Below are 26,469 nucleotides of genomic sequence, written 5' to 3' on the forward strand. Positions count from 1 at the left end.
CGCACGGCAATCTTCCTCTGAGCCAGAAATCTCCCAGCGCCATGAGAGGCTTCAGTCTTCTGAGACGTGTTATTCCTCAGAATGAAATGAGGTTAACGGCGCTGAGTGGTTCAGACTCAGCCGTCAGACGTGTGGTGGGAAGTAGAGTCTTGAGTTTTTGAGATTGCGACAAAAGTAGAGGAGACTTGTGGAGCGAGATATCTACTGTGTCTGCTGGTTAAAAGTTTTTAAAAGAATTGGGAGTCTTGTTTGAATGGATCCTCGTGTATTTAATAATAATAATAATAATAATCTTTATTTGTATAGCACCTTTCATACAAGAATTGCAGCCCAAAGTGCTTCACAGCAAAAACATAACAATTAGTACAAGATTAGACGGAATAAGAGCATTTACGGTACAATAATCACAGTGTTGATGTAAATGAGTCTGAAGTACCATTATACAAATAGTATAAAATAGCAGAATTAAAATAGTATAAAATAGCAGGAATTAAATAGCAGAATTAAAATAATATAAAATAGCAGAATTAAAATAGTATAAAATAGCAGAAATTAAATAGCAGAATTAAAATAGTATAAAATAGCAGGAATTAAATAGCAGAATTAAAATAATATAAAATAGTAGAATTAAAATAGTATAAAATAGCAGAAATTAAATAGCAGAATTAAAATAGTATAAAATAGCAGAAATTAAATAGCAGAATTTAAATAGTATAAAATAGCAGAATTAAAATAGTATAAAATAGCAGAATTAAAATAGTATGAAATAGCAGAAATTAAATAACCAGAATTAAAATAGTATAAAAATAACATTGGCAAACCATTCTTGTAAATGTTTTGAACTATCAGGGCCATATTTTGAAAGTATGAGATCAACAATGGGCCCCTGTGGCTCGTACAGCTGGTTTCCTGCCTATGCTACACATTCCTGGTAGTCTTTGTCAAACTCTTTATTAACCTTTTCAAAAATACACACTCTGAAAATGCTTTATTGTAGCTCTTGAGAATATTACATGAGCTTCATCTGCGTGTTCCAAGGTGAAGACTTTAAATCAGAAGATTGTAAGCCAGCGTGGAGAGAAGTCCTTAAAGTAGTCCAAGACCTCTCCGTCTCTTATTGACTGTTTCCCCCCATTCCAAATATTTACTCCATTTTAAATATAGTCTGTTAAATGTGTCACCCTGGATGTTCCCCTTTAATGTGCTTCTTATCCTCCTTTCTATAATTGTCTCTGTTAATCCAATCTGCTTTTCATGGACCAGTCGGGGTTTTTGTGCGAAATTCATAATCAAAGTGTCAGAGTATGTTTCATGCTTTATTCTTCTGCTCTAATGCTTCATGGTTATGTTTTATTTTTCCTAATGCATAACATTAAGTGGGAATTTGCTCAGCCAGGCGTGCCACTAAAACATTTTTGCTTCAATAATTTGCATTTCATCCTCCTTTGATTTTTATCTGCGAGGTGGAAACGAAGGCCTCGGATTGTATGACTCGTACATATCACTTTCACTTGATCTGGTTGCAGAGTTATGGATCATATTGAAGATGGGATCTGAAATATTGTTGTTGTGACAGCTTTTGTCGGTCAAAACAAATGTTTGGATGACGCTTTCTCTCTTGGATATGTATCAATATCAATATATATAAACAATTAAGCAAATAAAAGGTGTTTCTTCTGGAGAATTATCATCTGACTGTGCATCCCCTCTCTGCTCGTTCAGAACAAACTTTCCACTACTTATCCAGCACCAAACCACAGAGGAAGTTGCTCAGATATCTCCCTCAGGACGTGGTGGAGACCAAAGCGGAGCTAAAAGGATGTAAACCCATGAATACTGAACTTACATTCGTCATAGATCTAAAAACATGGCTCCAAAAAGGTTCAGAATATTAGCTGTTAATATTTCACATCCAAAACTAACTTTTGTAAATAACGCAGCAGATTATTAATTGAAAAACATCCTCTGTGTGCAGAGCCGTTTCAAGAACGCTAATAAAACTGTGGATGAAGATATTAAACATTAATTATGGATCCCATCATCTACATGAACATCGGGTAGATCAGCAGACCAGGACAAGAATATGTTTCGTGCTGTAAAATGTTCAAGGGCCACTCAGAAGTCTTTGATGGGCTGAAGTGGCCCCAGAACGGGACTTTGAGTGCCGCTGATCTACAGCACCATGTGTCAGCGAGACCGTCTGAGCAGGTAATTAACTGGAGAAGTTGGCTCCTCTCACTTGCCACGATGGCAAGAGAACAAAACTTTTCTTCAGTGCATGTTTGCGTAGTGATAAGTAATACTTTACTGAAGGTGCGATATGGTCTAACCCACAGAGGTAGTCTCTGTTTAAATCAGAATGGCACATAACGAATGCACGGCGGCGCATTGCCGGTGAGATTGCTTACGCTCCCTTCAGTGTCTGAACTCATCCAGGAACACATAAGTGAAATAGGGGTCATCACACTCCTTCGTTGTCACCCAAAGTTCCCTATATGTGTGTGTGGGAGTGGGCAAGAGTGTGTGAAGGACGTCAAATGAATGAAAATGCGAGGCAGCAAATCTCTGAGCAAATCCTTCACAGTCTATTTATATATTCTTTTGAAAATCCTGGAGCTCCTCTCTGTCCCGCTTTCTTTCTCAATGCGCCGCTGCAATTCTGCTCACTCAACGGCTCTATAATATTCTTATGTGCAACAACAGCAACGAACCATCTTGGCCAACGACCATTAACAGCAGAGGCACACATGGTGCGGAGCTTACTGTCCCTTGCAGCGCCTGATGAAAGGTGAGAAACACTGCAACAAGCAGTAATACGAGTTACCTGAATGATGCTTCGGGGCTTCGGTGTAGTGGCTAAAGAAATATGAGCGTACACATTTCTGCCCCATTGGCCAAGAGGAACATTTGCCCGCAGTCCCCCTCCCCCCCAGCTGTTTGTCACGGCCCTGTGAAGTATTGCCCTCCAGTCACATGCCGCTGCACTAAAATGCATCACACGGCGAGTTTGTCAGTTCAGGAAATATGAGCATATGAGGTGCTTTATGTGTGCGCCCGCTCGGCTGCAGAGTGTTACGACACCTTAAGCCAACTCTGCATGCGCACGCCGAACAATGGTAGCTTCTCAAATCAGGTCCGTAGCATTTGCATAGAAATTGGTTCTAGATCGAGAGATGGGCCTTCAAAAAGCACTCGATCCTCTTTTCTCTCTCTTTCTGTGTCAAACACACACACACACACACACACACACACACACACACACACACACACACACACACACACACAAATAAACAGTCATATAGAGAGTCTGTCCCTTTTGAGGCCCAATCACTTCTCAATGAAGTCAGAGGGGAGGACATGATGAGAAAAAGATCTAAGGACGACCCTTCATGTTTACCAAAAGGGTAACAAGAGTGCATTTAACATGCACACATTCTCTCCAAGGCATTCTCTTTTAACATATCTGTAATCTACATGCCTTTGGTCCTCCAAACTCCATCCCCAGTTATTCATATTGCCTTACATAAGAATGTCCTTCGAGTTTATCAGCCTTTAACAGCAAATATCCGTGTCATTGCTGCTTTTTTTGGAGAATAAATAGAGGTGGTTGACTGCAGAATGGGGAGAGAGACGGGTTTAGCAACAAATCCTCCAAAAGTCTGTTTTTCATAGCTTCCTGAAATGACTTATACGAGTCTGGACACCGATCAACAGGATCTGCCACCGCTATGGTTGCAGGAATATGTTTTTAACAATCTTTTCTTGCTTTCTTGCCAAGTTAGACTGGAAAAAACTCGCTCACTTGTTCATATTTATCCCCGCAGACATGAGGGTGGTATCTATCTTCTCACTGTCAGCACAAACACTACTGGTCATGCTTTCTGCGGTGTCAAGATCACATGCTTTGAGCATCCAGACTGACGGAAGTTGTGGTTTAATGCTGTAGTTAAGTTGTTAACAGAACAGGAGTTTCAATTAATGAAGTTATCCCACTACAGTTCTTTGCAAAGGCAACAGTATATTTCAAAATGGCCGCCGCTTTGACCATCCTCCTCTGTTCATCCTACTTATTCTGATTCTGTGTGTGTGTGTTGTGTGTGTGTGTGTGTGTGTGTGTGTGTGTGTGTGTGTGTGTGTGTGTGTGTGTGTGTGTGTGTGTGTGTGTGTGTGTGTGTGTGTGTGTGTGTGTGTGGCTGTTGATGGTGTACTGTACTGTAACTCCAGGTGGGTTTCGGTGAGCTGGTCTGAGCCAAAAGTCCAGAGCTGTATTTTAAATTTTGAGTCTGTCCTTGGTAAAAATTCCACCTTCCTCTTGGCAGCTTCTTTCTAAACCAAAAAAAGAAAAGGCTTTGCATGAGGACAGATCGCTCGACTGCTACCCTCATCTGTTGCTCTCTTTGCCAGACTCTCACAGCCACGGCAGATAAAACAGGAGCCTGGTGCATTGTTACCTTTTTAAACTGTCCAGGAACTTTTACCATTTCTTCCTGGAGAGTGAAAAGGTGTGTTTTGTCAGAGGTCGATAACTAAACTGCGGACCGAGCAGCAGGGGTCTGGAGAAACGAAGAAGGGAGAATTGCTTTCAGTTGTGGAGACACTGGGCTGTAGTGACAGCTACCACGGCGGGCATCACGGTCTAATGCCAGGCTGCCTGATGCAGGTGTCTGAACCTAAAGAGCACCTTTCAGTCACATCTGCCATATCAGTGTGCGAGGGCTTCGCCGCCGCTGCTCGGCCGTGTCAGAGTTGAAGCGCTGCTGCAAGTTAACAGATGGGAAAGTTTTCCCATCGCTTTGTGAATGTCATACGTGTGATTTGGAATGTCAGCGCGACTATTTTGGGCTGACAACTTCAAAAAAAAAAGAACTCACCACCTTTACGCTGTGATGTATGAGCAATGAGCAGAAACTGTCCCGGTGTCAGAGAAGCCTGACAAATGTGTTGCAGAGAGCAAAGTCAGCCAGCTCGAGCAACTGTATGGAACATTATCTGCCAAGGACAGTTTGTTTTTGCAGTAAGGTGGTGATGTATAGCATCTCGCAGCTAGCTGAGACAAGTGTTGCTTCTGTCGTCAGGCGAGATGGGAGCCGATGCTGATCTGACTTGACGATGGGCAATAAACAACATTTCTTGAAACAATCCGCACACGCAGCTTCTTCTCCTCTACCCGAGGCATTCATTAATAAAGTCTTAACACGGCTTTCATTCACGCTGCGTGTCACACATAGCGTAGTATTTGACGGTAATAAAACATGGCACAGTTTTTCATGAAGACGTAATTGAAAGTGGCACGCGATTTGATTTGTGCTCGTGAACGCGGCACGGAGCTATTACCATTCTTGTTCATGGACAGTTCAAGTGTTTGCCTGGACAACAGGAGCCTCGTGTTGTTCTTTCTCTTTAGTAACTGGCCATATATCTCCTGTGCAAAAACTGGACGGGATTGAAGCGACATATTCTCCATCTGGTCGGTTTTAATTCTCCTACGCATACAGCACTAAACGTCTGAAGGTGTAATTTAGCTTGAGTGATTAAATTTGATTTTAAATTTCCCTGGAAAAGAGGCCGACACCCAGCGTGTTGGTTTTTGAGATGCGGCATCTGACTGAACAGTGTGATAGGTTGCTAAATAAAAGAAGAGAAAGAGGCAGGAGAGCTTCTGTTTACCGCTGAAAGAACAATCGGTATTCACTCCAGAGAACAGACTATTGATGGGAGTTTGAATAAAGCATTAAAAACAAAAATCTGTTGTTGACAACCGAGCTTGGCAGGGACAGAACTGTGTTTCAGATTCTGCTATACTTCCCTCTGTAATTTGAATCACCCAGAGATCATGATTTGTCTCTGATGTTACTGATTGCTCGTCGAATTATCTCCAAAAAGAAATTTTAAAAGCTGGTAAAAAACCACAGAATGAAGCAGTTTTACCATCCGGTTAGAACATAAAGTTAAAAACCACAAAGATCTAAGACGTGCATTGTAAAACATAAGGCTTAAAACGGGATAAAAGGTCCGTTTTCTCTCCAGCTTCTGGCAGACAACTCTGATGCACGCAAAGGGGACGAAGCATTACCTTCATTAAAATGTCTCGTGGTTTAAAAACAGTTTGAAACATTTGGGATAATGTAAGAACGCATCTCAACAAAATGTGCAAAATGGAGTTTGACGGAAGACAGAAACGCTGTCCTGCTAAGTGTGCGCGCCGGACAGGTCTCCTGCCGTGATGGCCGATATAAAGGGAAGTTAAATGCAAGTGATGCTTTACAGCCGGTTGAAGTGAAGAATAGAATCTCACACACCTCCATAGATTTGTATTACATGTGATGTAGAAAAGTCTGCCATGTATCATGCGAAGCAAGGCAAAATGGCTTCCAGCTCTCTGAAAGATTCATCCCTTGCTCCTCTGCAAACGAGCCAGGATGTTAACACTATTGACATTAGAGATGTAGGCGTACGGGGCCAGGGAGGGGACAGCCAAGTGTGTGCTGAAGTCCCTCCGGCAGTATTCAATGTTTGTCTCTGTGACCCAGAACTACCTTCTGACAAAAAAAGCTCCCTCATTTCAATGCTAATGTGCTGTTATGGGTATTTTCAAAGCGTTGCTGCTGTTTATTATGAATCAGCTTACCTGAGAGGCAGCGGTTAATCCTGTAGATCCCTGCACAGCTGCTGTGCGCCAAGAGGTCATGGAGATAGTGTTTAAATAGACTCCCTTATTATTCCAGAGGGACGACTGCAGGCCTGTGCACAGCCCTTTTTTTCCTGCATATCTGCTAAGTGGCAGCGAGGTAAAGATCACAGGATCAACTAACACACTGTTTTCACAAAAGACCTCTTTTGATTGTTTCCTGGAAGTATCTTCATGAAGAGCTCGGAGCAGCCCGTCATAACAATGAGCAGGTTTTGAATAGAGGACAGAGAAATGTAATGTATTTTGAATATGGACACTGTGTAATGGGGGGAAAACAATCTCAAAGGGCCTCCAGCTGTTCACTTTAATAGACTTTAAGATATTGAAACATATTTGTGGCTGTGTATGTGTGTGTATATATATATATATATATATATTTATATTAATATTTATATATATATATTTGTATATAAATATACTATATATATATATATATACACACACATATATATGTGTATACATATATATATATATATATATATATATATATATATATATATTGTGTGTGTATATATATATATATATATTGTGTGTGTATATATATATATATGTGTATACATATATATATATATATATATATATATATATATATATTGTGGTGTATATATATTAGTATATTGTGTGTGATCTATATTTGTTTGTGTTGTATATATATATATATATATGTGTATATAATGTGTGTATATATATGTTGTATATATATTTTATGTATATATTATTTTTATAATTATTTTTGTATGTATATATATGTGTAAGTATATAGTATAATGTGTGTTATATATATGTGTATATCTCTAGATAGTGTTTCTATTATGTGTGTATATATATATATTGTTTATATATAGTATAGATTTTACTACTATTAATGTTATAATATATTATTTTTATTTTTTGTCATGTTTGACGTAACATTCAGATGGCAAAAGTGAAAGCAGTTGGTGTCTTCACCAGCAGGAGCTCATTTTGCTGACATTTTGTGATGTTCAACACATGTGCAGCTTCTTCCTGATCGATGTGGTAACAGATGCTTTGTGGCAGAACCAACACAAACAGGAAAAACGACTTTATCAGGATGTATGTAAAGAGAAAGTAAATAACTGCATCATTAAATATTAATGTCAAGTTGATTGCCAATAAATGTAGGCTTTTATATTCATTCATGAGTGAATTCCCGTTTTCAGAGATGCAAGCTGCTCCACAAATAGACCCAGCACTTAAAGATGGAAGGAAGTAGATCTTGCTTCTCCGAAGATTCACATCAATGTCTGTGAACGGTCCTTAGTGCAGTAATAGTGCAGTTCAGTACAAAGCCCGGCCTACATTTTCACATTTTATGAGGTTAATGGCTCTGCAGCATCTACTTGTTACATTACACTGTGTCTTACAAATCATGTTCCCAAACAACTACTCAATTTCGGTTGCAATTTGAAACGTGTGTATCGTTGTTTAGAGAAAGAAAACGAAACAAAAAACGCAGCAAACCTACTTACACGCGGGAGACAAACAACACACTTCCTTGCTTTGGACTGATTAGAAAAACATCTGTGATGCGTCACATCTTTTAGAAGAGCAAGCTGAGCTGCAGCGGTTCAGAGATACCACTTTACAAATGCTGATTCAGCACATTTAGATTAGAACATTTGGTGTTAAAGATAATCGGATCGGTCAGATCAGATAGATTTGCTCCGTCTAGAACTGCTGCCAGCCGGCCTGAGAGGTTCAGCCTTTAACTGCGATGTCAAACTGTTCAATCAGTCCTCTCCTCCAGTCGGGTTTGTTTGTGTTTTGGTAATTGTGCCATTGATTTGGAGCCAGTCTTAAATGTGTGTGCCTTTTACTCCTGAATGTGTTGAGTAGCAGGAGGAGCATGTTTACCTCAACTTGCTTTCGTCTGCCAAAATGATTAACACACCCCACATTTGGAGCGACCCTCGTGCCCCACAGTATTTACATTATTCATATGGCTTTTCAGGGACATATTGATCTTCAGATTTGTTGACAAGTAACTAATAGCCGAGTCTTGTGATGACTTCATAGCGAGAAAATTCCCACCGCGGTGTTTTCAACTCTTTCAGTTTTTCCACATCTATGAAAAGCAAAAGGTGATGTTGAGGTGAAGGCTGCCCGAGAGGAACCGAGACAGCCTCTCTGTTTCTATCTTTCATCCGAGACGTGTGAAGACTTTCCCCTCCTACCTCATCTCTCTGTTGACGCGTTTCATATCAGGCTGCCAGATCACGTTCGGAGAGCCCAGTCAGTTTTAATCACACTCCGCTTGTAGAGATTCCAGCGGCCATGACTGCAGCTGTGGAGAAGCAGAGATGGTGGAGGCGGGATGAATACTAAGTTCATGATTACACGCACTGACAACTGATCATAGATCCTGCACTGATGAAGTTTGAGAGGGAAAGATCAAAGCAAGGTGGTCAAGAGCATAAAATTAGGATTTCTTATTAAGCAACCAAAGTGTTTCTTTACATTTCCCACCACCAGATGGCGTCATACAGTGACTTGCCTCATTCAGCCTCCTGGGGCTCCTCGTGATCTTGAAGGACGAGCCAACGTCGCAGGTTTGTACAATTAATGTCCCAAATAATTTGGGAGGTAATTGTTGAGAGTCCTGTTTGGATGATTTGAAGCCAAGTAGTCTGGAGTATTTAATGTGAGCTGGACATTTCAATTTATAGAGGCTCTAAAAACACATTTTAAAACTTAAATATACAACATTTGCTTCAAACTTACAAACAGAAATTGAAAAAGAAGGAAAACAAATGAAATATTCTCTCAAACATATCCTCACTTCGACGTTTCTTGAAGAGCTTTTTGTGCCTCAGGAGAATCAAAGAATCCAGCCCTCTAATGCCCCCTCCTCATGTGATGCCCCCTGCCCCCTCCTCATGTGATCCCCCCTGCCCCCTCCTCATGTGATCCCTTTGCATGACATGATGAAGAAGGCAGCCGTAGGCGACATCAGCCATGGTGACAGCACATACTGTATATCTGCTGTTATCACATATGCTGCCCTGCTGCCTTCCAATGCAGCAACACTGACATCTCTTGGCCTGATGGAAAACTGTCCCAGGACTGAGAGGACAGAATATGCTTCAACTAATCTCACTTTGTAGGGACGGTGTCGGGTAACGGTACTCGAGGGATAACACTGTTTTGTTGTGAATTGGATTTTTTTTGTCTCTTTTTTTCCCGGGCTGCTTTAACGAGACTCATGTTATTGTTTGGTGAACATAAAAAAAAGACATCTGCTCCGTCTCTTGGTGTATAACAAGACACACTTCTATGTGTATATTCCTTTTTTACATTTATTGGATTTCACATTTGTGCCCAAACCCAACTGAAAAAAGTCAATATACACCAAATTGAAAAATACATTTATTCTAAAAATACAAAAATAAAATATTCTTTCATTATTTATATTTTAACGAGGTTGGAAACTTCCCCTTTGTAACCAATAACCATAACACTAAAAATATATATTCTTATTTGTGTTGGTTACTCCTTTAGATATTTGACCACCTAATCTTATTTGTATTGATTTAAATACTGTAGAGATAAACTTGTACATCTTGCATCATGTTTCCTCACGGCTGAACATGGCCAGCAGGGGGCGCTAGGTGCCACTTTGCCTCTCTGCCCAACCGGTAAATAAAGCCCCGAAGGTTGAACCACGTGTAGTTTGCGCATGCGCACTATTTTATGTTATTGTCGCTCTCGGCTTCTGTCTTTCACTTTGGGAGATGGTAAGAAATGATTTATTCTAATTCTGTAAAAGCAAACATGCAAGTGAACATCAGATTAAAACAATAAAAACACCTTTGTCTCACTGAGCAGGATAATTATTTGCAACAGTAATGATTTAAGAGAGGCTAGTGGAAATTAGCTTTATACATACACGCATACATACATTGTTTTGAACCATGGGTACATTTCTTACAGTGAAATGTCATGCCACACATATGTAATGCATTTCACATGCACATCATATTGTTTACGTTGTTTTTGATACTGTGTGAAGAGGTTTGATGTATTAAACCCTGTTTGTCCAGGTAAGGCTCTCAGATGGAGGCCGTGTGTGAGCAGGTCCATGAAGGTGATGGGGAGGAGCATGCAGGAGAAGATGAAGCCATGCTGTGGTCCTTCCAGGAGGCTTTGGAGAGGCAGACCCTGCAGATAGGAGCCTCAGCATGCGGGGCCACAGCTGTGGTGGACGTGCTGAAGGCCCTCAGCATCGATGTGGCCCCTGAGGAAGCAGACCGCTGCGTCCAAACCCGCCTGAGGAGGAACGAGTCACCTCTGCCTGACTACCTGCTCTCCCGGAGCGAAGCCGGTAAATGTCCTGATATACACAAGGGCCAGCTGTGGGGCCGCTAGTGGTGGGATGTAACTAAGTACTAATTACCCAAGTACTGTACTCGATGTTCAGACCCTCCCTGTCCAGTGAGAACCACATGTCTCTCCACATTTAGTGATTTTTAATCAGATTCCTTCTGAAGGTCAAGGTCAAATTTATTTATATATAGCAAACGCATGCAGAAACACACAGTGCACATACATACACAGGCGCACAGACATTCATGCATATCAATGTAGAATGCAAATGATGTCAAGATCCATTGCAGGGGTGGGCAGGAGAGTAAAAGTGGGTCTTACGTAACCGTTTGAAGGATTCAATAGATTCAGTTTTTATATATTCAGCAAGACTTTTCCCTACGAGTGCTTGATCTGTTGATCTGAGGGGCCTCGCGTTACTGTATGAGGATAGAAGAAGAATCTTGTAAGGAATTCAATACAGGACGGGGGGAGTCAGTGCAAAGATGCTCGTACAGGCGTATTGTGTTGTGCAGCATTGTGTGCTAGTTAAATAAATAAAGGCCTTGTTGAAGGATGAAGTGGGTTCTCCGTGGATCAGCTGGAAAACGCACGGCACAAAGATGAAAACAGAGCTGCTCAGGGCTGCTCGTACAGATACGTGGTTCTCACAGGACAGCGACAAAGCTACAAGTATATGATTTTATATAATATAATGCATTGCTGTAGATTAAACTGCACAATATTAATGCAAAATCAATGTTCAGACACTGACTTTGATACTTTAAGTACATTTTGGTGACAATACAAGGTACGAGGAATCAGTGTTTCTATATATAGTGTCGAGATAAAATGCAGTAATGAAATATTAATACATAAAGCAAGTATTGGTAACATTTCAGGTGCCATAGATGCTAGCGGAGAATATAACTTCCCCGCGCTGTGGAGGCTCTGTAACGTAATGTACCCATAAGAACAGTTTCCTGCCAGCGTGACAGCTGGCTGCACTGCCAACCAGGCAAATTTAAAAGTACCCTCTTGAATTAGACAAAGACTTTTATGTCTCTCAGAGGAGCGACTGTAATTGACTTTTTCAGCTCTGTTACACAATTTCTGCATTGACATTTCAGGCGTTTAGCTCAACGGGAGAAGCTCCGAGTGGAAAAGAAACTCACTTGTAATAATCATTGATCTTAGACATGACAAGCAAAATGTAATAAGTTCCTGTGTTTCTAGAAAGTCGAAATAAGGATCATTACTTCTTTTAGGTGCGACTCACGCTCAGCTCATCCAGGGAGCTCAGGAGGCCAGTAAGGGGAAGGTCATAGGTCGCTTCTTCCACCTCCACCCTCGGCGTCGGGTCCAGCTGGTCCCCTGGCTCGCGCGCTGGATACGAAATGGTGCTGTTCCCGTGGCGACGATGAACATGCAGCAGGCGGTGCCCGAGGGGGAGGAGGTGCCTGACGCCTGGCACCATCAGCTCATATTTGGCGTTGCACCTAATGCTGTTTTCATGACCAATCCTTTAGATGTAGGTGAGTAAGGGCAAAGAAACAACTTTTACAGGAGAATAATGTCTCCTGATATTGACGCGTGATATTTATCTTTTCAGAAAGTGAGGGATTGGTGCACCAGAGACTCTGCAGTGAATCTGTGTTGCTGATTCGTCGAGACGACGTCCTGCAGCGACTGACTGCAGATTGCTGTTTGTCCGGCTTATCAGACATCCAGTCGGACCCACGCTGGAGAGCCCTTGATATCCAGGGTACATGCAGTTAATTTGGGTTTTATTCATGCAGGTTTTTCATCCGTTGTGCGTGTTTTCATTTCTATTTTCACCCCATTAGGTCAAGTGAAGCAGATGTCCCGAGAAGAGGAACAGGATCAACCCAAGTTAACACACATCAGGATCCCTGCAGCGTACAGTTCAGGCATCACACTCTTTGCCCTGCGAGAGTCAGAGTTAGGACAAGAGCTCATTAATGCTGCTGAACTCGCTTTGTTGTGAGCGGACTGCCACTCATGAAACATAAAAGTGATAAAACACCCTCCAGAAGTGATGCGACGAGAAAAGAAGAGCAAAAGGACGAGAGTGAGCGACGAAATGTCACGTTATCTCACTAATGATGCACTTCTGACGTATGAACCACATAAACATTCACAGTTAGATCATGTATTACATGCAAATGATACAAAGGGACCATAAAACCATGCATCCACAAGAAACAAAACTCCAAAAATACATTTTTGATACTCAATGTCAATATAACATCTGTTCTCTACGCTAAGCTGCAGAAGCACTCTCTTGCACCTTTTGCAGCCCATATGTGAAGCTTCATTTGCCAGCTGCTTTCTGCCATCAAACAGCTGCAAATATCTTCACCAACATTCATGTTCATTTCTATCACTGATGCCTGTTGTTACCCTGCGTCAGTTATTTACTTGAATAAAGTATGTTTGAGATAATGAGAGGAGCGTTCATGCTGTCTTCTTCCTACTCCTGGCTGCAGTGACCGTTATTACTGCAGAGCCCTGCTGCACGCAGACTCAACTGAAGAGCACATCCCATCACTCCCTGTTTGTCCACTTTACACCGTCTTGCAGTTAACTTTCAGATTGACTTTCAGAACATATTGATTTCTTTCAAAGCAATAAATGGCAGAGCTCCAGCTTATATGTCAGAGCTGATATGTGCTGATGGTCAACAGCTTATAGCAACAGTTCTGATGAGTCCAAAGGCCACGATGAGCACTGAAGGTGGGAGAGCCAGCTCAGAGATGTTCCTTCTACATACGTAAAGTCCGTTCTATATTATATCTGCAAAGTAACTAGTAAAAGATATAAATGTAGTAGAGGAGAAAGTGTAATATTTCCCTCAAGAATATAGTGGAGTTGAAGTATAAGCATCTCAAAATGATACTGAAGTAGAGAGCTTTAGCACTTTGTTTCTCTCCATCACTACTTGTGGCAGCATAAGTGGTAAATAACATCTTTAGTCCACCAAAATGATCAATATGTCTGCGCCCCAAAGTGTGTTTACTTTGATTTGTGATTGCACAATGAAAGTAGCAGCAGTTTGCCTGCGCTGCCGTGGATGCACTGGATTACAGTGGTTTGTGTAAATACATTAAATGTATTAAAACAATATGTTTGTGCTGCAGGTTGAACCGAGGTGAAATGCAGGCCTTTTCTGGAAACCTGTAACTTTAGCACGACACATGCATGTATTCAGAAAAACGGAAAGACACTAATTAACTACAATTCCCATGATGCACTCGGCAGTTACACCCCGAGGAAGTTGGAAAAATCCTAAATCTTGCCCCCCAAAAAAAGTTTGGGCAGCAGATAAAGGTAAGATACATGCATACGTAACACGAAACAATGACACTTTGATTGTTTTACGCTATTTAGCACTTTTAGCTAACTGTACGTTAGCATCTGTTAGTGTTAGCACTCCCACATGGTCGTATATTAGATCCACGTGGTGTGTGCGCGTGTGTATGTGGTGTGATACTTTGCATCCACGGTCAGTCAGCAGGCTGAGAGCAGAGGACTCACTTCACACAGCTGTCCTGAACTGGGATCCGGCTATTTCCTGCTTCACACAGACACTAACACACGCAGGTGAGTGTCACAACAGCATGTCACCAGTGGTTTATGTACTAATGTTGCAACAAAATAAAAGTTAGTCTTATTATTTTCATGCAAAAGCAGAATCAATGCATCCTACTAATGCTTTACTTGCGTGTACAGAAATCCCATTGAAGTTAGTTTGATTAAATTACCTAAATGTTGAGATATTGGAATAGATTCAGGCTGTAGACATGAAGTGCATGTGCAGTCTATTTACGCATGCGCAGCTTTACAGCTGATCGATACTGTAAGTATTAACTTATTGTTAATCTTTTACACAAATTAACCACAGCAAAATGATTGTTAGTGTATGCTCTCATTGTAGTTCTGTACTTGGAGTACATTTATACACAGTATACTAAGAAAAGAAAGTGTTAAAAGTAGAATAAAGTGATCACAGCTTATACTTTCTGTAAGAGGTGTTTTAAAGAGACTCATGCATTTGATTTGCTCCCTGACGTGAGTCACATGAGCGGAGTGATTTCAATCAAAGGCAGTCATTTACCTAATTGTGAAACATGTGCACCCACTCAGCCCTTTGTACTGTATCTGCTCCCAATGCAGATTATAGACGATGCACATGTAGGTCTTTACTGTGTAACTTTTATTTTATTTTATTTTAGGAAGATAAAGGAAACAAATAACATGAGGTTTTTATACCACTGATGAGATTACATGGATCCAAATGTGTGTCACGAGGGACACTGATGACTGGATTTACTAGGGATGAGATTTTATTGATACCAACGTCATTGAGTCTGCTTACCGGTCGGTTTCTTTATCGATTCCTCTTATTGATTCCTCTTATTGATTCCTGATTTGATTTTCTGTGTGGTTTAAGAAAAAGCCGACCTACACAGGTGTGCAACGTGTACAGCGTGTCAAATACATACAGGACCAGTGAAATCCTCTCAAATACAACTATTTAATCACACAAATCATCTCTAAAATCAGCCTCTTCCATATGCAAACAATAAAATAAATACTTGCTTAACAGAACATTGGTTTGCTCGCAATGAGACCGCAGAATAACTGGCGAATCCTTTACTGTATATCAAGCTGATTTGTTTTTCCATGCAAATGAGCTTGTGTGCTGTTGCTGGTCACCATGCCATTTAATTGTTGACTTGTTCTAGTTGATTGAACCCGTGTAAGTGTGGCATTATAAGATAATGAAAGACCCCGGGCTTTAGAAAAAGGTCAATGCTTCCGCACAGCTTAGGGAACTCCTTTCGTTATAGGTCAATCTTTGCATGCAATTAAATGGCTACTTTACCGACGGTTAAAGGCGAGCGACGCGCTGGCTGCTCTGCAGAACAGCCCTGAAGGTGTGACTGGTTTCAGTTTGATACTAAATGCCGGGGACTCTTTATTTTCTCGTCACTCAGTTACCATGGCAGAGAAGGTGCTGGTGGTGGGCAGTGGTGGACGGGAGCATGCGCTGGCCTGGAAGCTGGCCCAGTCGCCGCACGTTCAGCAGGTCCTGGTGGCCCCGGGAAATGCAGGCACGGCCAACTGTGGGAAGATCAGCAACTCTGGTAAATACGAACACCGAGGCTCTTTAGTTCCTCTGGTAAATCTCAATATTTGTTGTTATTTTCGGAGCTGGATTCAGTGAATTTCGTGGCTTATTTGCTTTAAAACGAGGACAGTTTGACATTTTAAGAAATGCATTTAGTGGCTTCCCTGCTGGGAAGTAGATGAGAAGATCGCTGACACTTAATGCTAAGAGTTAGATTTACATCGTTCAGCGTAAACACTATAAACGGGTGGAAGCAGCTCGCCTGGCACGTAAACCCCGTAGCAGTATAGCGCCGCTGTGTGAGGTGAAGAGATGTGCGTCGAGTTGTTAATTAATGCACTGATTGAATAAATAACATAATGAGCTCAATATGATGTTAAACGTGGTGGTTGTATCTCTCACTCTCTCCGTGCAGAGGTGTCTGTGAGTAACCACGCCATCTTGGCTCAGTTCTGTAAGGATCATCATGTGGGGCTGGTCGTGGTCGGGCCTGAGGTCCCGCTGGCAGCAGGTGAGTGAGCTCCATCGCATTAACTGCTTCCTCCCTTGTGTCTTTTTTACTTGAACTTTGACGTCTCTTCCAGGTATTGTCGACGACCTGACGGCGGCAGGAGTGCCTTGTTTTGGCCCATCTGCCAAAGCTGCTCAGTTGGAGGCCAGCAAAAGCTTCTCGAAGGCCTTCATGGAGCGTCACGGCCTCCCCACAGCCCGCTACGGCTCCTTCACCGACCCCCAGGAGGCCTGCAACTACATCCGCACGTCAGTACTGGAGACGCACAGAAAGTTTGCAAGTCCTAGTTTAAAAACAGGACCTCAGTTAGAGGATATAAGCAGATATACCCTCCTCAAAGTTCTGTTTGCAGAGACATTAAACACACACAATGTTCTCTGTAATAGAAAGTGTTATCTCCGCTGAAGCTTTGTGTCTCAGTTGGTTTCATGAGGTAACGATCGAAGATGTGATGATTGTCTTTCATAAGAGTGCCCTCAAACTATTCACCACAAGAGTTGCAACTTTAACAGACAGAAGAAAAGTCCTTTGTACTCTGTGAACGGCGTCTCTTTGGTCATATAAACCATCTTGGGCGGAGCAACAGCTGCCAAATTCTGACAGCCTTCATCCGTAAAACAATATTGGGCACCGCAAATGTTAAATGGTCCACACACACGAACAAGAAAAACATTTAATGCTCCATATCGGTGATGCAGCATCTGTTCCAGATGTGTTTTCTGTGAAGAATGTTGATTGTTACTGCCCATTACTGAGTTTATTTTTGTTTCGGGGTCTCCAGGGCTGACTTCCCGGCGCTGGTGGTGAAGGCTAGCGGGCTGGCAGCAGGGAAGGGAGTCATTGTGGCTGGAGAGCAGGACGAGGCCTGTCAGGCTGTGATGGACATCATGAAGGTAGGAGACACTTCTGTGCAGAAAAGCCTTCTTCATCAGTCGGGCGCACGCTGAGATCTGCCAGCTGAACTCAGATAAGACGCAACAAAGCTGACAATGTGCTTCTGGGCTCCAACTATATTTAACTTTCCCAAACCCCAACCAATCTGTGCGTTCAAACCAGCCACCTTCTTCTGTGGCTGGAGTTTATACAAAACATTTTGTTATTGGTATCTTGCAGGACCGAGCCTTTGGGTCTGCAGGGGAGACGGTGGTGGTGGAAGAGCTGCTCGAGGGAGAGGAAGTGTCTGTGAGTCGAAGCTTTTCATTAGTCAAACCCATGAAATGGTTTAACCGACCTTAAGGTAAGAGCCGGCAGGATGCTGATCCTTCTCCCCGTCGTTTCCTAGTGTCTGTGCTTCACTGACGGCTCCTCGGTGTCTCCGATGCCTCCTGCACAGGATCACAAGCGGCTTCGGGACGGCGACCTGGGGCCAAACACCGGCGGCATGGGGGCCTACTGCCCCACCCCTCAGGTACGCTCTTGCTATTCCTCTCGGCCTCGGTTCTCTTCTAGCTTTTGTTGTGTTTGTGTGCCATCTTTTAACGCCGTCTCTCGGTCGCGTGCAGGTGAGCCAAGAGCTGCTGCAGCAGATCAGAGAGACGGTGCTCCAGAAGACTGTGGACGGGATGAGGGAGGAGGGAACTCCCTATGTGGGCAAGTGCTCTTCTGTCTGACGCTTCACGTGCGCTCTGTGTCACGTCAAAGTGCGTCGTCTCATATATGTCCTGTTCTTATTCCCCAGGTGTGCTGTATGCAGGGCTGATGTTGACCAAGCAGGGGCCAAAGGTCCTCGAGTTCAACTGTCGCTTTGGAGACCCCGAGTGTCAGGTGGGTTCCTTCGACTCAAGTCCCCCTTCACTGGATCTGTTCATAAAGTGATCTCTGCTGCTCTCAGGTGCTGCTGCCGCTCCTGAAGAGCGACCTATATGAAGTGATCTTGAACACTGTGAACGGTAAACTGGCCTCCAACGCCCCCGTGTGGCACCAGAGCAGCTCTGCGGTCACCGTGGTGATGGCCAGCGCCGGTTACCCCGGCTCCTACAAGAAGGGAGTGGAGATCACAGGTACATGACGTGTTTAGAGACGCACGAGGTGATTTTCACATGTAATTCAAGCCATGCTGAATTCCAGTTTGACTCTCCCAGTGCAAAGGAAACCCTGTGTCGAGGGTCGAGGGTCGAGGGTCGGTGAGAAAAGTGTTAAATGTAAAATCTGTTTTTTAAATTTTCCAACCAGTTTGACATTAAACCTAACACCGGCCCGGTGTACCGATCTTCACCACTAGGTGTCGCACTTGACTCTCGCTTCTGATGTTTATTGTGTTCTCAAAGCACACGTTGAAGTATTAACAATGAAGAGCAGCAAATGTTTCTCACGGTGTTTGAAGTTGTAACGCTGTGGAGTAAATGTTGTGTTCCTCCTCAGGCTTGTCTCAGGTTCAGGACTCTGGGCTGCAGGTTTTCCACGCCGGCACTGCGCTGAAGGAGGGGGGCATTGTCTCCAGCGGCGGGCGCGTCCTGACCGTCACTGCAGTCAGGTCGTCCCTGGAGACGGCCCTGCACGCGGCCAATCAGGGTGTCGCGGCCGTCGGCTTCCCGGGGGCCGTGTACCGCCGCGACATCGGCCACCGGGCCGTCGCCCACCTGAGCCAACACAGGTGTGTGTGAACGTGGCTCAAACATTCCCTTTCTGTTTTTGTATATCGCATGTCATGAATAATAAACTTCACTTTGGATGTAATTGTGTCCTAGTATTTCTTTAAATGACCACAAGCAATAATTCCAGGCAGAGTTTTAAGCCTGTAGACGGGCACGATGATCCAACGCGTCACGAGTTGAGAGTGTGTCACTGTGTCTCTGACAGAGGTCTGACCTATAAGGACAGCGGAGTGGACATCGCTGCCGGTAACAAGCTGGTGGACATGATCAAGCCTCTGGCCAAGGCAACGTCCCGCCCTGGTAATTTAATTCTCATGTACAAAAACTAACGCAAACTGAGCAGCACGTGACGATTAGACGCTCGTATCTTTCAGTGTTTTAAGCAGCTGACAAACAAATTGCTGTATTAGAAAGACTGAAGCGGTAACCGCGCCTGTGGTCGGTGTTTTGTTCCCCAGGGTGTAATGCAGAACTGGGAGGCTTTGCTGGGCTGTTTGACCTGAAGGCTGCCGGTTTTGTCGACCCCATCCTGGTGTCTGGGACGGACGGAGTGGGCACCAAGCTCAAGGTGAGACTTCAGGAGGAGATTTGCCAGCTGATATTTTGCAATCCACCGTTTGCTAACTTTATTTGTCATATGTGGCACACGTTTCAAAGTCCTGGAACAAATGAGAACGAAAGGGAAGCACTAAACATTGACTCACTCCAATGTGGCTTTGGTAGATGCCAAGAAATAATTCCCAATGTGGCTCCTAATGGAGCAGCAGAGGAGGTGTGCTTATCTGTAAATGGATTCAAAGGCTTCTTAAAGCCTCTGAACAGAAACACACATTTAATTCATTTAAAGTGTGAATGATCCCCGATTCTCTCCTGGAAGCAGATTCAGCTCATCTAGAGTTTACTTTGATTCTGCACTTAATCCCAAACATCCCACAGGTGACCAAACGTCTGTGTTGCACTTTAATTTAGTTTGTAAATCGTTTTGCTTTTGTTTTTTTAAATCATCAGATCGCCCAGGCGTGCGGCCAGCACGGCGGCCTGGGTCAGGACCTGGTGGCCATGTGTGTGAACGATGTGCTGGCTCAGGGCGCCGAGCCGCTCTTCTTCCTCGACTACTTCTCCTGCGGCAGCCTGGACGTGGACATTGCCGCCTCGGTGGTCGGCGGCATCGCTAAGGCCTGCGGGCTGGCCGGCTGCGCTCTCCTGGGTGAGGGAGGGGACGCTGTGTTTGAGCATGATGATGTACATATTTTGGTGTCTCGATCATCCTTTTAATAGCTGCCTGTGTGCACTGTGTTCTCTGTATGTCCAGGTGGCGAGACCGCAGAAATGCCGGGCGTCTACGCTCCAGGAGAGTACGACCTGGCCGGGTTCTGTGTCGGAGCAGTGGAACGCGGAGCACTGCTGCCCAGGCTGGGGGACGTCGCCGAGGGGGACCTGCTGATCGGACTGGCCTCCTCTGGGGTCCACAGCAACGGCTTCAGCCTGGTCCGCAAAGTCCTGGAAAGAGCCAACCTCAGCTACAGCGCCCCTGCTCCTTTTGGCAGGTCGGGACAGACTGTCGGTAAGTCCGCTTCAAGTCACAAAGGTGGACCTGAGTGTGCTCTCAATTAATTTGTGTGTGGTGTGTGTGTGCGTGTGTGTGCGTGTGTGTGTGGTGCATTGAGCTCACAGATCTGCGAGCATGTCTCTGAGCTCTTAGTCTCGTGAGAGCTTATTCTGCCTAAACATTAGCATCTTAAAGTCTCAGCAATTAATGGACATCGTCTTGGACTTCTGGACATTCCTGCAATTCTCACTATTTTCTAACATTTTCCAGAACAAACTATGAGTCGAGAGAATACTCAGCAGATGAATCGATACTGAAAGTGTCTAAGTGTAACTTCAACCCTTGACGCTCACCCTCTGACTGTAACTCTGCTTCCAGGCGAGGTTCTGCTGACTCCAACAAAGATCTACAGTCGTCTGCTGCTGCCGATCCTTCGCAGCGGGGCTGTCAAAGCCTACGCTCACATCACAGGGGGGGGGCTTCTGGAGAACATCCCTCGGGTGCTGCCCCAGGAGCTGGCAGTCGATTTAGGTGAGACACTTCGTCTTCAAGTTAAGCAATGTGGACGTGAGCAATCTGGAAAGGCGGTCAAGCTGCATTGTATAATTACCTACTGTGTGTTTGCACATGACTCAGATGCCTCTCGATGGAGCATCCCCCCAGTGTTTTCCTGGCTCCACAAGGAGGGGGGTCTGAGCGAGGAGGAGATGGCCCGCACCTTCAACTGCGGCCTGGGGGCAGTGCTGGTGGTTGCCCCCCTGGATGCTCAGAGGGTCCTACGCCAGCTTCAAGCCCCTGAAGAGGCCTGGATTGTGGGTTCACTGGCCCACAAGCAGCCCGGTGAGACACTGAGACGGGGATGCAGCTTCAGGAGTATTATTTATAGAACAGGAAAGAAAGTTGTTTGTTTTGTTTATGCAGGGGTCGAACCTGTGGTGGTCCGCAACCTGAAGCACAGCCTGCTGAATGCAGGACCCGCTCCCAGCGCAGAGTTGGGTGTCGAACAGAACGATGGATGCCACGGCGCCAGCAGCACGCCACACAAGAGGACCAGAGTGGCTGTTCTCATCTCCGGCACAGGTGTGACTTGAAGTGCCTCGCAAGTCCTTTAAAGGAATAGTTCAACACGTTGGGAAAGATGCACGTTCGGGACAATGACCGTTAACTTCCTTGCGGTCTGTGTTTGTCCCAGGCACCAACCTGCAGGCGCTGATGGAGCAGGCCAAGCGCCCATCCAGCTCTGCAGAGATCGTGCTGGTCATCTCCAACAGACCAGGAGTTCAAGGCCTGAAGAGGGCATCGCTGGCCGGCATCCAGACACGGGTAACAAGATTAACCAGTTTATTTGCACAACACTTCACATGAAGCTGAACGGCCTTTACAGCTTCTGAAAATCAATGGTGGCTCATGTAGAGTGATGATGAGAGTAAAGCAGTATCATCTACGTTCCTGGTTTTAATTGTAAAAGTGTGTTGGAACCAGTTTGAGCGCTTTGAACACTGCAGTAGTGCAGCTGCACGACAACTTCTGCATCTTAAAAAATCTACACTGGTGTCATTTTGCAGGAGGAACCAGAGAATACGCGCCACAAGCGTCTGATTGAAGTGAATAAAAGATTCAGAACCAAAAGCATCGGGCTGAGTAATTGGAGAATAATGCTGTAGTGAAACTCAGGACTGTGTCTGATCCCCACTCAGGTGGTGGACCACAAGCTGTACGGGAGCCGAGCGGAGTTTGACGGCACCATCGATCGCGTGCTGGAAGAATTTGGGGTGGAGCTGGTGTGTCTGGCGGGATTTATGAGGATCCTCACGGGAACTTTTGTCAAGAAATGGAACGGTGTGAAAATGCTGTTTGGACTACGTTTCTTACACCTTATGATGGTGGGGGGTTAAATTAAAGTCTTCTTTCACTCTGTTATTGGGACAGGAAAGCTACTGAACATCCATCCATCCCTGCTGCCCTCCTTCAAGGGGGTGAATGCCCAGAAGCAGGCTCTCCAGGCCGGGGTGCGGGTGACCGGCTGCACGGTCCACTTTGTAGCAGTAAGTATGAACTGCTGTGGAACAAACCAAGAGAGTAATGCCTGACCTTTCTTCTGAACGGAGCGAGTCACAGCCATTGTTTTGTTCATCTGTGTTTAGGAAGAGGTGGATGCAGGAGCCATCATCGCGCAGGAGGCAGTGCCCGTGCTGGGCAGCGACGAAGAGGAGAGTCTGTGCGACAGAATCCGAGAGGCGGAGCACCGAGCCTTCCCCGCCGCCCTGGAGCTGGTGGCCAGCGGTGCGGTCAGACTCGGAGAGGACGGACACATCACGTGGAAGTCCAATTCACAGAGTTAAAGAACACGCACCTAACAGTTTACTCTGTCACTTAGAACTGGTTTCATAATAATAAAGAGACACTAACGCTAATACCCACAAGCTGTCCTTTTCAGGTTGTCCAGTTGAGTTTGGTAGATTTCTTCAAGCTTGCAAACATACACCAGTTTTAAATAGTAGCATTTCAACTTCTTGTGTAAAGAAGCATCATACTTGAAACACAATTACATTCCAATGGTACAAAACAAAAAAAGAGCAAATGTGTTGCACTGGAATTAAAAACAAGCCATGGCAGTATTATTTGTGATGGAGTATGTTGGTATAATTATGTCTGTTTAGCTGAAAAAGTTATTTTGTCATTAAACCTACCTGGATTAATGCAAAGGATCATTTTGTGTGACGTGTTTTATTACTTTATTTGACAAATGTTCCATTATCTTGGAGGCCCCTCAGTCCTTCCACCCATAATTTCCTCATGCTGTGCTTGTTGTGCAGAGAGATGTCTTTGTTCGTTAGCTCTTGTGGAAGCGCAGCACGGACAGCCTCTCATTTCCAGCTCTCGTTGACAAGCACGACTCTCCCCTCAAACCACGCTTGTCCAGTAAACGGAGGATCTCCTCTGGTGAGAAAAAGAACAATTACTGAACTTGTTATCCACAATGTTTCCTGCACTGACAATAATTTAACTCCGAGACATCAGTAAAGTCACCTGGATCGTTCTCAGCGATGGTAATCAGGTAGAACAACCCTTTACTGGAGAGCAACTGTGCCACCAGGGGCAGAAATCTGTCCGTCACCTCCCGTCCCCGTTTCCCGCCGGCCCAGGCAGCTTCGATACCTGTGCTGCCAACCTGCAAGGACATTGACATTGATGAAATGCTCCTCTTCTGTGAAGTGAAGACAACCTGCTGTACAGAGCTGCAGCACCTCTTCTGACGGTGTGACCACATAGGGAGGGTTGAAGAGGAGGACATCCACGTTCCCACTTAGACGTGGCAGGAGACTGTCCACCTAAAGGAAGGAAAAGAAGACAGCCTTTAAAACTCAAATCCTTGCACGTAAAGCATGTGAATACCTGACGTGTTGAACGTAAAAGTGTCACCAGGGATGTGTTGACGGGCTGCAGTGAGACGTTGTTACAGGAAGCTGTCTTTGCTGTGCACTGTGCTGCTGCAGGGTTCACATCAGTGCAACTGAAGGAGAAACACATGGATATTTTAAAGACTGTCCAATGTCTTTTCTCCCATGCATTTACAACAAGTAAGCCCATTTATATTGGCTGGACAGAGGGAAATGTTTCTGTGTTAACTCACAGATATAGAGCTGAAGGTCCAACCACTGATGCCAGAAAAGCAGACGCCACTCCTGAGCCACTGCCCACCTCCAGACACACACACGGGCTGCAAACATATTATATACATATTAGATACTCACATTCATCCAGCAGTGGAAGTATTCAGACCCTCCACTTAAGTAGGATGACTAATAGCACACTGTTAAGACTTTCACTTATAGTGGAGTGTATAGTGATGATGCAGAAGAATGTCCCCTGTGTCTACCATTATATATTGTATCAGGACTGTTGTACCTAAAGTAACTAAAGACTTCAGATGAACGTAGGGAAGTACAACAGTATCTGCTTCTGAGATGTAGTGGAGTAAAAGTAGAAAGTGTGGGGGGGGAATGGAAATGTGTATTTCAGTACTTGACTAAATGCAGTTACTTTCCACCGCTGCACGTGTGATGCGTTCAGGTGCGCTGTGTCTGACCTCATCAGCTGCAGCCTCTCTGCGTCTTTCTCCAGGGCGTCAATCAAGAGGAAAGAGTCCTCCGCCGGCTCGTAAACATCCCGGAAGTGTCCTCGTCCAGCATGGCAGTAAACAGGTGTGGGATAACTTGTTGACATGTTCACTTCACCGTCACCAGCCTCGCTAACAGCCCGCACGTGCTCCTACCTCGTCACCATTTAGTAAGTAAGTATTGTGTTTACGTTTACTGTGTTGTTGTTTAACGCTTGAGTCAGGTTTTCTCAGAGTACCGATAATATTCTTCATAAAGCTCATTCATAAGCTGTAAATTAAACTGCAGCTAGCTAGAATGTGTTAGCCGCAGCGCATTCACAATCCACTTCCGTGTTTACAACCTACGTCACGATGACGTTCTTTAGCGTCAACCTTATATATTCAGTGTATACTAGTGTCAACACATCAGTCTACTGATGGCTGAATGTGCTTTATTTTTTATAACTCTTAGTAAGATATATTTGGCTACATGTTGAAATACACACGTATTTAATAGTTTAATAGAAGTAGAAAGTGGCATGAAATTAAAATACTCAAGTAAAGTTGATCAAATATGTACTTGAGTACAGTACTTGAATAAAATATGAAAAAAGTAAGCAGAAAACTATTCCCTTTCATACCATAGAATAATAATAATAATAATAATAATAATAATAATACAGTATGTCATGAAACTTAAAAGAAACCCTAAGATGAACATGGCATCAGTGTAGTTCACCTGGTGAGTGGGTGTCCTGTGTAAAAGGTAATAATCCTTCTACCTGGGTTCAACCCCGACCTGCTGCATGCCATTATATCATCTTAAAGGCAATAAAACGTTTTTAAAGTTCCCTACCCCTCCAAAAAGATGTTTTAAATTCCTATATTGTGTTTTTTTAATGCTTCTTTTCATCCTTTATTTACTAATATATTTTACATATTACACATACTACATTTCTTCTGTTTTAGTTACTATATCGTCTTTAGTTACTGATTATTAATTGTTCACTTGTTCCTTTATTTACTGATTATTAATTGTTCACTTGTTCCTTTATTTACTGATTATTAATTGTTCACTTGTTCCTTTATTTACTGATTATTAATTGTTCACTTGTTCCTTTATTTACTGATTATTAATTGTTCACTTGTTCCGGACAATGTGACTGGCAGTGAAGAAGAGGTGCGTTCAATGACCGCTGTTGTGTCCAGGTGGAGACAGCATGAACAGTGTGTGCAGCTCGTGGTATCGGAGGTGGAAGAATAAAAGTTCTGACTGTTCTACCTCTGATAATAAATGATGACACAAGAGATGTAACTTTTTGTTCTTTTTATTGAAGTTCACATTAAGTGTTTGACTCAAGTGAGTGATTGTCCGGTCAGAAGATTGGAGATAATACTTAGTCTGTTCCAGCGCTGATGCATTGGCTGAACGGGTTCCTCAGGAACTTTGCTGCGGAGGCGAACATTCTACGAATGGCGGGGAACTTCTGTCTCCTCTGAGGTGGTGGCGTCGATCCATTCACCAGCTCAATGACTTCAGTGTG

At 43.9% G+C, this 26,469-nt stretch overlaps 3 protein-coding genes across 9 annotated transcripts in view; 2 read left to right on the plus strand and 1 right to left on the minus strand.

Moving 5' to 3' along the window:
* LOC115018771 (uncharacterized) overlaps positions 1–13,483 on the plus strand; it is a 55,090-nt gene extending 41,607 nt beyond the window's left edge. For 3 of the 4 annotated variants that reach the window (XM_029447992.1, XM_029447999.1, XM_029448006.1), the window contains exons 3-6: positions 10,753–11,033; positions 12,283–12,549; positions 12,627–12,779; positions 12,862–13,483. In XM_029447992.1, the coding sequence (XP_029303852.1) occupies positions 10,766–11,033; positions 12,283–12,549; positions 12,627–12,779; positions 12,862–13,022 (849 nt within the window). In that variant the 5' untranslated portion in view covers positions 10,753–10,765 and the 3' untranslated portion in view covers positions 13,023–13,483. Of the gene's footprint in view, positions 1–10,385; positions 10,447–10,752; positions 11,034–12,282; positions 12,550–12,626; positions 12,780–12,861 lie in introns of those variants that run through there. The other variant, XM_029447982.1, reaches the window with a different exon arrangement.
* A 735-nt stretch (positions 13,484–14,218) lies between these two features.
* gart (phosphoribosylglycinamide formyltransferase) lies at positions 14,219–23,531 on the plus strand. 3 transcript variants are annotated; one of them, XM_029447513.1, is made up of 23 exons: positions 14,219–14,365; positions 14,546–14,638; positions 16,036–16,185; positions 16,585–16,680; positions 16,754–16,928; positions 17,462–17,573; positions 17,794–17,862; positions 17,963–18,088; positions 18,183–18,270; positions 18,359–18,444; positions 18,512–18,680; positions 19,042–19,273; positions 19,480–19,574; positions 19,733–19,842; positions 20,283–20,481; positions 20,587–20,838; positions 21,202–21,354; positions 21,460–21,663; positions 21,745–21,903; positions 22,016–22,146; positions 22,521–22,662; positions 22,753–22,868; positions 22,968–23,531. In XM_029447513.1, the coding sequence occupies exons 1-23, from the start codon at positions 14,281–14,283 to the stop codon at positions 23,163–23,165; spliced, it is 3,240 nt and encodes a 1,079-aa protein (XP_029303373.1). In that variant the 5' UTR covers positions 14,219–14,280; the 3' UTR covers positions 23,166–23,531. The 3 variants fall into 3 exon arrangements, with proteins under 3 accessions (XP_029303373.1, XP_029303393.1, XP_029303384.1); XM_029447533.1 differs by having other exon boundaries at positions 14,338–14,365; positions 14,550–14,638; XM_029447524.1 differs by lacking the exons at positions 14,219–14,365; positions 14,546–14,638 and adding an exon at positions 14,753–14,894.
* Positions 23,518–25,285, minus strand: hemk2 (HemK methyltransferase 2, ETF1 glutamine and histone H4 lysine). Of its 2 annotated transcripts, none has more exons than XM_029448033.1 (6): positions 24,914–25,285; positions 24,458–24,544; positions 24,247–24,337; positions 24,072–24,155; positions 23,854–23,995; positions 23,518–23,763 (listed from the first exon to the last, which is right to left on the minus strand). In XM_029448033.1, exons 1-6 carry the CDS (start codon positions 25,048–25,050, stop codon positions 23,657–23,659), a joined length of 648 nt encoding a protein of 215 aa, XP_029303893.1. In that variant the 5' UTR covers positions 25,051–25,285; the 3' UTR covers positions 23,518–23,656. The 2 variants fall into 2 exon arrangements, with proteins under 2 accessions (XP_029303893.1, XP_029303887.1); XM_029448027.1 differs by having other exon boundaries at positions 24,875–25,080.
* Positions 25,286–26,469: the final 1,184 nt, after the last annotated feature.

Source organism: Cottoperca gobio, chromosome 2 (genome assembly GCF_900634415.1).
Source record: "Cottoperca gobio chromosome 2, fCotGob3.1, whole genome shotgun sequence".
Classification (NCBI taxonomy): Eukaryota; Metazoa; Chordata; class Actinopteri; order Perciformes; family Bovichtidae; genus Cottoperca; species Cottoperca gobio.

What these genes read in the sequence shown, in the direction of transcription:
- hemk2 (XM_029448027.1), bottom strand. Translation starts at nt 25,050, where the DNA reads ATGTCAACAAGTTATCCCACACCTGTTTACTGCCATGCTGGACGAGGA. An exon ending in TGGTCACACCGTCAGAAGAG is followed by an intron (nt 23,996 to 24,071) that starts GTGCTGCAGCTC and finishes ATGTCCTTGCAG; the next exon opens with GTTGGCAGCACAGGTATCGA. An exon ending in CATCGCTGAGAACGATCCAG is followed by an intron (nt 23,764 to 23,853) that starts GTGACTTTACTG and finishes TTTTCTCACCAG; the next exon opens with AGGAGATCCTCCGTTTACTG.
- gart (XM_029447513.1), top strand. Translation starts at nt 14,281, where the DNA reads ATGATGCACTCGGCAGTTACACCCCGAGGAAGTTGGAAAAATCCTAAA. An exon ending in TGGGAAGATCAGCAACTCTG is followed by an intron (nt 16,186 to 16,584) that starts GTAAATACGAAC and finishes CTCTCCGTGCAG; the next exon opens with AGGTGTCTGTGAGTAACCAC. An exon ending in ACTGGCCCACAAGCAGCCCG is followed by an intron (nt 21,664 to 21,744) that starts GTGAGACACTGA and finishes TTGTTTATGCAG; the next exon opens with GGGTCGAACCTGTGGTGGTC.